Genomic DNA, 10,940 nt, shown 5'->3' with positions numbered 1-10,940 from the left:
GTTACCTTTTCCTTTTACGGGTATTTTGGATTCGTCTCCAAAAGAAATGTTGCCATTCATCGATTTATTGAGCTCTACGAACATGCTTTTTCTTCCGCATATGTGGTTACTGGCGCCGGTGTCAAGGTACCATGTATAGTCTTTGTCTCCATCATTGTTCTTGCATGCTAGTAGCACAATGCCATTCTCTTCTCTCTCTTCTTTCACATAATTGACCTTCTCATCAGGTCTGTTGCTTAGAGTTCTACATTCCCAAGCATAATGCCCAAACTTTTGACAATTGTAGCATTGAACTTGAGATTTGTCATACCTCAAGTTTGAGTGTCCTCTTCCATGACCTTTTGTTGAGCTTCTTCCTCTTTCGTAGTTGCTATGGTTGTTGAAGATCCAACCATGTCCACGTCCATGTCCACATCCGCAACCTCAACCACGACTTTTCCGTACTGGCTTCTCTCGTTGTCGAAGCTTTCTTTTTTCTTTTTTCTTCTTTGGCTGGACATGCGTCTTGAGGAGCTGCTCATCATTCCCTTGCCTTTTCTTATGTTTCTATTCATATGCTTGTAGTGAACCCATTAATTGCTCTATACTAATTTCTTCCAAGTTTTTAGTTTCTTCAATCGTCACGACAATGTGCTCGAACTTGGTCCAACAAGCGTAGTATCTTCTCCATAATTCTATTATCTTCTAACTTTTCTCCGTTTCTTTTTAATTGATTGGATACGGCTAAGACTCTTGAGAAATAATCAGAGATTGATTCAGACCCTTTCATTTGTAGAGATTCGAAATCACCTCTTAATACTTGAAGATGAACCTTTTTCACTTGTTCGGCTCCTTTGTAAGAGGTTTGAAGCTTCTCCCATGCTTGCTTTGTAGAGGTTGCACTTGAGACCTTCTTAAAACCATTGTCATCTAATGCTTGGTAGATGAGGTAGAAAGCCTTCTTGTCTCTCTTTCTTGAATCTTTCAAACTTTCATTCTGGGGTTGAGACATAGTAGCTTCATCTTCTGGCTCAGTGTAGCATTTTCCCACGACTTCCCATACATCGTGTGCTCCCAAAAGGGCCTTCATTTTGATACTCCAATTATCAAAGTTGTTGTTGTCGAGTACTGGACCTTGGAAGGCTGCCACAACGTTGCTAGCCATAACTCTGATACCACTTTGTTGGGGCTTAAAAAGACTTCACTACTTTGAAGATGTTTATCTCACAAAGAAGAATGTAATGCAGCGAAATTGATAGGCAAGAGAAAGAAATAATACTCAAACTATTACACAAGATTTTTATTCACTCACAAACTTAGTACAAGAGGAAACACTCAAACACTCTTAGAAGCTTTGTTGCTTCTTCTCACTTCTCACTTCTGACTTGGCACTCTCACTTTTCACTACTTGCTCTCTTGGTTGTTACATCACATAGCTTAACACCTCACCTATTTATAGATAAGTTTGCCAACTTTGGCATTGCTAGAACTTTCTAGCTAATGCTTAACAACCACACTTTCACCATTCTGAAGAGGTATCAAATGAGGTTAAACCCCAACAAATGTGCCTTCGGCGTAGGCTATGGCAAATTCTTAGGCTTCATGATAAGCCAACGAGGCATTGAGGCTAATCTCGAGAAAATCAAAGCAATCCTCGACATGAAGGAACCAGTAACTTCAAAAGACATCCAGAGCCTCACTGGCAAGACGGTAGCCTTAACTAGGTTCATCTATAAGGCCACAGATAGATGTGCTCCTTTCTTCAAAGCACTCAAGGGAAGTAAGAAGTACATTACATGGACTGATGAATGTGCCGAGACATTAAAAAACCTTAAGGACTACATGAATAAAGCCTCTCTGCTCTCCAAACCTGAGGTTGGTTACACTCTCATTATCTATCTATCGGTATCGGCTTCAGCAGTAAGTTCCGTTCTCATTCAAAAGGATGGTAATGTTGAACGACCTGTCTATTACGCTAGCAAGGCCTTACAAGATGCGGAGACATGATACTTCAACATTGAGAAATTGGCTCTAACATTGGTCATGTCTGCTCGAAAACTTCGCCTTTACTTCCAAGCACACTCCATCATCGTGCTTACCAATCATCATCTTCGACAGATACTCCAAAGCCCTGACATTTCAAGGTGAATGATCAAATGGGCAATAGCATTGGGTGAGTTTGACATCTTCTACCAACCAAAGCCAGCTGAGAAGGGCCAAGCAGTGGCAGACTTCATCACCGACTTCACATATCCTGTTGACATTGTTTCTACGCCTAAAAAAGTGGTTTCATTACCCTCGGAAGCTCAGAAAATAGAACCAACAACCCCAACATAGAGTCTATATGTTGATGGCTTGTCCAACCAACAGGGTTGTGGAGCAGGACTAGTTCTTAGAACCCCTGACAAAGTGGCGATGGAGTATGCTTTTCGTTTCAAATTCAAAGCGTCGAACAATGAGGCCGAATATGAAGCCCTCATAGCAGGCTTATGTTTGGCCAAAAACCTTAGGGTTAAACAAATTGATATCTTCAATGACTCCCAATTGGTGGTTAACCAGGTCACCAACAACTTTGACGCTAAGGATAGCTCCATGGTAGCATATTTGGCACAAACACAATTGTTGCTCAAACACTTCCACTACCAGATCACCCAAATTCCTCGAGCAGTAAATAGTCATGCAGATGCTTTGGCTCGCCTCGCCTTAGCGGTGGAAGACAATATTGGGAGAACAATTCAGGTCGAATTGTTAGTAGCACCAAGCACCATGGCTGCGGAAGTGTGCAATTTTCAACAGGGGGATAGTTGGATTACCCCGATTTATAGATTCCTTGCTCATGGCACCTTCCAAATTACAAAGTCCAAGCTAAGCAGATTCGATACAAGTCTACCCGTTACTTGATCATTAACGACTAACTCTATATGCGGGGTTTTAACCTACCATACCTAAGATGCCTTACGCCCGCGAAGGCGGAAATTGTCCTTCGCGAAATACATGAAGGAGTCTGCGGAGATCATGCTGGATCTTGATCCCTAGTACACAAGGCTTTTCGCCAAGGATATTACTGGCCAACACTCCACCAAGATGCCATCAGAATATCTCGCTCATGTGATAAATGTCAACGCTATGCAACTATTCCTTACTCCCCTCCCGAGCCGCTCACTCCTATGATCAGCCCTTGGCCCTTCGCCCAATGGGGACTTGATTTGATCGGCCCAATGCCTGCAGGGAAGGGCAAGGTCCGCTATGCAATCGTTGCAGTTGACTACTTCACAAAATGGGCCGAAGTAGAACCCTTGGCAATCATTACTGAGGCAAAAATAGAAGACTTCGTATGGAAGAACATCCTTTGCAGATTCAGCATTCCCAATGCGATAGTCACTGACAACGGGCGACAGTTCGACAACAATAAGTTCAGGATGTTGTGCTCTAAGTTCAACATCAACTTATGTTTTGCTTCCCCAGTTCATCCCCAGTCTAATCGACAAGTTGAAGCCATTAACAAAATAATCAAGCGAACTTTGAAAACCAGCTTGGACAAGGCTAAAGGTTGTTGGCCAGAATTTGTACCCCAAGTTCTTTGGTCATACTGCGCTTCGTATCGGACGTCAACAGAAAAAACCCCATTCTCATTTGCCTTTGGTACAGAGGCAGTTGTCCTAGTTAAGCTTAAGCAAGCAACGTCCGAGTCCAGAACTACATGCAAAGCGAAAATGACAAACAACTTACCCTCAACTTAGATCTAGTCGAGGAACACAGAAACCAGGCTCACTTGAGGAATGTCGCCTACAAGCAGCGTATCTCTAACTATTATGACTCAAGGGTCAAACCTCGTTTTTTCAAAGTGGAGGACTGGGTATTGATGAAAAGATTACTCTGCGACAGAGTCCCGAGTGAAGGAACTCTTAGTCCAAACTAGGATGGGCTGTTTGAAGTTGTTGGCATCAGTCGCCCTGGCTCCTACAAGCTTAGAAGCTCTGATGGCAAGACCCTTGGCCATCCATGGAACGCTGATCACTTGAAGTACTATTTCAAGTAAACTCACATTGTACAAGTGTTAAGCTTCAGCCGTTCGGCATCTTATGTAACGAAGACCATTTGTCATGAATTCAATAAATAGGTGATTTAGACAACTCGGTCCTAATCCTCTTACATTCCTAGCAATGAGACACTCGGGTTCAAAGCTTCAACATGAATGCTCCCAATAGGAAATAAAGTCTAAGTATATGTCAACAAGACTATACAAATAAACGAACAACTCTACAGTATATTCGTTCAATCTGACCCAAGTTATGGCTTATATCCAAACAAAGGATTTGCTCAAACATAGCCAGGCATTCATCAATGATAGTGCAAATACTTGGTAATTAACATCAAACTATACGGCGCAAAGTCGTAAGCATCCATAAATAAAAAGCTCTCAGGCTTACAACATGGCACATGCCATACAAACAACAAACTAGTACATCCAGAGTACATGGCACGTGCCACACAAACAACAAACTAGTACATCACTAGTACATCCAGAGTACATGGCACATGCCACACAAACAACAAACTAGTACATTCAGAGTACATGACACATGCCACACAAACAACAAACTAGTACATCCAGAGTACATGGCACATGCCACACAAACAACAAACTCGTACATCTAGAGTACATGCAGAAAAAAGGGCACTACGAGTCATCCTCATTTGAGACCGAACCCCTGACAATATCACCCTGCGTTTTAACCCCATTGCCATCACCACCTTCCTCAGCATCTTTAGGACCATCCTCACTCTCCTGAGACTGCTCACTCATACTAGCCTCATTATCAAAGTCATCATCACTACTAGGATCAACTACGAGGACGAAAGCTTCACCTTTTTGTAGGTACTCATCCATCTCATCATGGTACTTTCGGATAATGCTTCCATTGTCGTAACGCTCAAGGACGGCCATCTATTTCCTTTTCTCAAAATTAGCCGCCCGGATGCAGTGAGGTCTAAAGGCATCGTGAAAGGCCTGGGAACCTAAGAACTCCTGCACAGCAGCATCCCTCTCAGTCGGGATACTCCTCTTCAGCCCAGAAACCTCAACCAAGGCACTATCCAACTCCCTTTTAACCTTGGAAACCTCAAGGATGGTTGTCTCAAACTGTTCCTTAGTTGCTTCCAATTGTTTCTTGAGCCTCATGTTCTCACCATTCCGCCTTTTTAAACTCTTGAAGTTTTGATCCTTAAGGCGGATGTCATCAGCCAAAGCTTTGCTCGTTTTTCTGGCATCATTCACAAGCTGCTTATTCTCTTTAAACTTTGCCTTGTACCGCTTGACCTTTCGTAATTTGTCATCGTACTCGGTCATGACCTACATGACAAGATGATCGTCACTACCAGGAAAAAGAGGGGAGAAAGCAAAGAAATAACAGAGTAACACTTACATAAGAAGATAGCCTCATCATCCGGTCACGATCTGATTCGTTCTCATCTAGCCGTCTCGCCAAGCTCATCAATAGTGGATCAACATCATGCTAGGAAATTATTGACATACCTAAAACTACTTGGCTGCATGGCAACCTTCAAGTCCTTCCAATGAATGCTGCCAACCTCTTCCTTATACTTTCTCTTACGGCTAGAGCTAGGGCCACCTTCTTGGTCAGTAGACTCCATGGTTGGAGGAAATATGGGATTGATGGTAGGAAGAGGAAGGAACAATCGTCTCTCTTCCCCTGCAACTATAGCAGCAGCATACCCGATGGCCTCAACTTCAGCCTTCTTTGAGGCAGCAATCTTGATGACCTTCTCTTGCGACTTAGGTTTAGGGGTTGGCCTCACCAGGTGCTTACGAGCTATCTTGTGAAACAAAATGTCGTCTACGGGAACTAACATGGGTGTTTTCCCTTTCTTGCCCATTTTCTCCACTAAACAAGAAAAATCAAAGTAAGGAATGCAACTTTGTAAAAGAAAAAGGAGGCAAAATGAAAGACACAACTTACTTGCTCGTCTTTTGCACTCCGACACTAGGGGCTGGAAACCGTACTTTCGAAATAAGGGTCGTAGCTTGCCCAAATGTCTATCCTCTTTGGGCACCCTCAACACCTCTCTACGTTAGCTAGCTCCCATTCGGACAGCTTGATGGTCCCTCGCGTCACTGCACGAAGAAAAATGTTAGAAGTAAGAGAAAATCACAACAAATATCAAATAATGCAAACAATGGATACATTACAACCTACAGTTTGGAAGTGAGTAGGAACATGTCGCTCAGGTGTGACACCTTTAGCATACTCCCAATCATTATAAAGAAAGCACCAACGGTTTTTCCAAGTGCAGTACGCATTTTTCTTACAAAAAATAATACGCTCTCTCTCACTCTGACATGCACACTCGGCATACCCAGTGCATGCTTTCACCGGGCGCATCTTATAGCAGTAACGCCACTGATGAAAGGAAAGCTCACCTAACCCACATTCCATCCAAATAATATAAAACCCGATCAAGGTATCCCAAAAACCAGGGTAGAGTTGCCCAGACGCATATCCAATGAAAGACAACATTCGTTGCAACCATGGGTGCAAAAGTAGCTTCACCCCTAAAGTCAATAATATCTGGGTATTGAACATAACATGACCATTGGGCGGTTTAGAGGACAATTCTTCATGATGCACCAAACGCATTCTTACACTACGGGGGATACTACATGACTGCCTTAGGGCCTCAAGCTGTTTTTTGCTATCTAACAAGTTTTGCACTAAATGGTCTGCTGTGAACTCAGAGCGAAATATGGGCATGGTGTCACAAACAACCCCCTCACCCACTGACATGAAGGAGGAAGAACCAATATTGGCTAAGGCTTGACAATTGCGAAGATCACCCAATCTCGAATTTTTTGTACAAGACTCCAACATTGCAAGCTCAAACCTAGAGTTAGAGTTAGGGGAGCCCTTATCACTAGGACTTTCAGACTCTGACATCTACAACAAACAAAAACAAAATCTATCACCACATGAAAGATCGAAACATAAGGAAGTTCCTAGGGCATGGAGAAAAGCTCAATCAGTTCATTATGTTCTCAACCAAACACATGAACACTCAAACAATTCAACAAGAATGAAAGCATGCGATCTAGTGAAGAAGACTACCAACCTGAACATGGTGCAAAGTAATGTCGGAATCCCTCTCAACTATAAGAGCACTATGTCTCCAAAAATCACTACAAAATGAGCAAATGAAGACAATGAAAAGAATGGAAACTTATCATTCTTATAGGGTTCAACATGGCCAAAGAAATTCAAAATTCAAAATTCAAACCATGAGAAAACCCCACATGGAAAGTCTTCAAACTTCCACACAAGCTAGGGAGTTTTCAAATTTCAAACTTATAGCACCCCTTCTCCCCCTCAAAAAAAAAAAAAAAAAAAATCCGAAAAAAAAGAAAAAAAAATCCAAAAAAAAAAAGAGGGGGGAGGAGGTGAACATATTAGCTTCATCAAAGGAGTTCAACCATAATTCTCAAAAGCTTCACACACTCTTGATCAAGACAGTGTGAAGCAAAACTAATTTATGGTGTCAACAAGAGCTTTATCAATGGAGGGTAACCACAATTCTCAAAAGCTTCACACTATTGATCAAGACAGTGTGAAGCAAAACCAATTTATGGTGCCAATAAGAGTTTCATCAATGGAGAGCAACTACAATTCTTAAAAGCTTCACACACTTGGTGCCAACGAGAGCTTCATGAATGGAGGGTAACCACAATTCTCAAAAGCTTCACACTCTTGATCAAGACAATGTGAAGCAAAACCAATTTATGGTGCCAACAAGAGCTTCATCAATGGAGGGCAACCACAATTCTTGGTGCCAACAAGACTTCATCAATGGAGGGCAACCACAATTCTCAAAAGCTTCACACACTCTTGATCAAGACAGTGTGAAGCAAAACCAATTTATGGTGCCAACAAAAGCTTCACCTACAAAGCTTCAACACAAAAGCTTCACCTACAAAGCTTCAACTCCAAAGTTTCACCTACAAAAGCTTCAACTCCAAAGCTTCAACTCCAAAACTTCACCTACAAAAGCTTCAACTCCAAAGCTTCAATTCCAAAGCTTCAATTCCAAAGCTTCAACACAAAAGCTTCACCTACAAAGCTTCAACTCCAAAGTTTCACCTACAAAGCTTCAACACAAAAGCTTCACCCACAAAAGCTTCACCTACAAAAGCTACACCCACAAAAGCTTCACCCACAAAAGTTTCACCTACAAAAGCTTCAACACAAAAGCTTCACCTACAAAAGCTTCACACACTCTTGATCAAGATAGTGTGAAGCAAAATCAATTCATGGTACCCAACAAAGCTTAAACCTCAAAGCTTCACCTACAAAGCTTAAATATATATATATATATATATATATATATATTTTCGGAAATTAAAAAATTTGAAAATTCGGAAATTTGAAAATTCGAAAAAAAAAAAAATTGCCTAGGCCTTCTCTTCTTTGGGCCTAACAACTTTCATAACAAATATATATGAAGAAGGAGTTTTGGGCTACCACTTAGAAGGGAAAATGGTGAAGTTTTGTTACTTTGGAAACTTGGCTACTAGCAAGACACCTCTTTCGTCAACTCCCTCGACCAGAGACTTGGGGGACTCCTACCATATGCTATTGCACCTTGATACTCGGAAGTCTCACGACCACTCAGTGACTTGGATTTTTCAAGTCTCCAACCGAGAAGTCTTCCTCACTCGGGAAATTAAGGGAGCACTACCTCAACATACATGCTTCACTCACAAAGCTTCAACATACAAGCTTCAACAAAAGAAAAAATTCAAAGAACTTAGTGAAGAAGGCTTTGGTGTATTTAACACAATATGTTGAAATGAAGCAAAATTTATTTATTGATATCTCTGATAAGTTATAAATATGTACATATACATGAATCAAAATAAACAAACAAGAGGGAGCCTTCACAAAGGTTACTCAGGAGAAGTCTCAGCAGTCGGCAGAGCCCTAAAAAGAGTAGGCACCAGAGGGTGATCATTCGGAGCCTCAGTACTGGGTAGAACCCAGGAGGAGGAGGCACCGAAGGTTGATCATTTGGAGTTTCATTACGCGGTACAGCCCCAGAAGACGAAGGCAATAAATGCCTTTGGAACAAATCCATAAACCTTTGATGATCAAGTAAAATCTGACCATCAGATTCCTGCAGCTGGTTAAGCTTCATCTTCATGTTTGTAGCATAGTCATGTGCGAGCCTGTGCAACTATTTATTCTCATGCTTGAGCCCTCTAATCTTCTGTTTGAGACTTATCACTTCAGCCGCCAATGATTCAACTTGGCGGGTTCAAGCAAATAGGCGTTGGGCCATATTAGACACAGAATCTGCACACTGAACACTGAAAGTTAGAAAATCCTTAACAGCCAACTCATCAGACCGTTTGGAAAGTAGTCTGTTATCTTTGGGAGTGAGAAGGTTCCTGGCCACCACCGCAGCGGTCATATCATTCTTCATCATAGAGTCCCCAATGGTAAGAGGACCAGTAGGGGATAAGAAGGATGGGCGTCATATGTTGTCTTGAGGAGACATAGCTGCCTTTTCACCAAAGTTCAAGTCAAAACGACGGTCGGATGGGCCAGACATTTTCAGAAATGATGAAGGAGGAATGAGGTCCAATAAATCTCTGAAGTATAAAAATAAGGGGAAAATTCCTGCAAGCAATAACTCTCTGAATGTACTTCTTGCACACAATTGGTGCCCCTATAAAAGAAAGGGCAACAGGGCCGTTGGTTCAAAAATCGAAGAGGCACCACTCTCCGGATTTCGAGAAATGGATTTTCCTGAGTAAAATATCTCGACAATCTCCACACACAACATCAGCTCATCGGGTATCACATATAACTTTGCCAAAGATCTCTGACAAAGTTTAGACATAAATTTTGAAGGTCCAGCTACCCTACTATTACCCACAAGGGTAAAGGAATATCACCACTGCTTGATAACTGGAAAGTCCCTATGTGTGTCAACCTCCGTGCTCCGTGGCAAGGCAGACTGGCAAAAATGCCCAACCTTTACTCACGTTCGAGAAAATACTCCCAACAAGATTGCTTGCTCAAAAATCGAAGAGGCACCGCTATCCGAATTTCTAGAGCCAGATTCCCAACAGGATTACTTGCTCAAAAATCGAATAGGCACCACCCTCCGAATCTCGAGAGCCAGACTCCCAACAGGATTACTTTCTCAAAAATTGAAGAGGCACCGCTTTCCAAATCTTAAGAGCCAGACTCCCAACAGGATTGATTTCTCAAAAATCGAAGAGGCACCGTTCTCCGAATCTCGAGAGCCAGATCCCCGACAAGATTGCTTGTTCGAAAACCGAAGAGGCACCGCTCTCCAAACTTTGAGAGCCAGATTTCCTTGGATAAAGCTTGTCTGCAATCTTCACGTGTAACATCAGCTTTCCAGATACCACAGACCACTTTTTCAAAGTGCTCTAACAAAGTTAAAACACGTGAATCTTGCAGCTTCCACTACATTGCTATGACCGAGAAGGGTAAAGGAACAGCGTTACCACTCGCTATTGGGAAAATTCCTATATATGTCGACCTTTATCCTCCACAGCCAAGCAGACTTGCAAATAAAAAAAAATGCTCAACTTTTCTTCACATCCGAGAGGGCACTCTCAGCAGAGTCTCTCGAAATACTCAGCTTCTTTTCCCCCCAATAATACCTCTGCAAACAAGCCACACTAGAGCAAGAGTATCTCATATCATTAGGGTTAAAAACAAGAGTATCCCATATCATGCTTTTTCCCTGTCTTTTCCTTTGGCCTTGTTCTTACTTGCAAGACAAGGAGAAAGAGAGCAATCAGTCAGCACTTGGAATTAAGCTTCCAGTCATGAACTGACTACCTGGAACTCCTTACCTGATTACTTACCTGGCATTACTCTCGAGTACTCATCTTCAACATCTTATGCTTCCAG

At 42.1% G+C, this 10,940-nt stretch overlaps 1 protein-coding gene across 1 annotated transcript; it reads left to right on the top strand.

Moving 5' to 3' along the window:
- Positions 1-1,638: 1,638 nt before the first annotated feature.
- Positions 1,639-1,986, top strand: LOC139190871 (uncharacterized). Its single transcript, XM_070811363.1, has one exon. The coding sequence runs from the start codon at positions 1,639-1,641 to the stop codon at positions 1,984-1,986; it is 348 nt and encodes a 115-aa protein (XP_070667464.1).
- Positions 1,987-10,940: the final 8,954 nt, after the last annotated feature.

Source organism: Malus domestica, chromosome 13, assembly GCF_042453785.1.
Source record: "Malus domestica chromosome 13, GDT2T_hap1".
Classification (NCBI taxonomy): Eukaryota; Viridiplantae; Streptophyta; class Magnoliopsida; order Rosales; family Rosaceae; genus Malus; species Malus domestica.
This window is presented reverse-complemented; position numbering and strand designations above follow the sequence as displayed.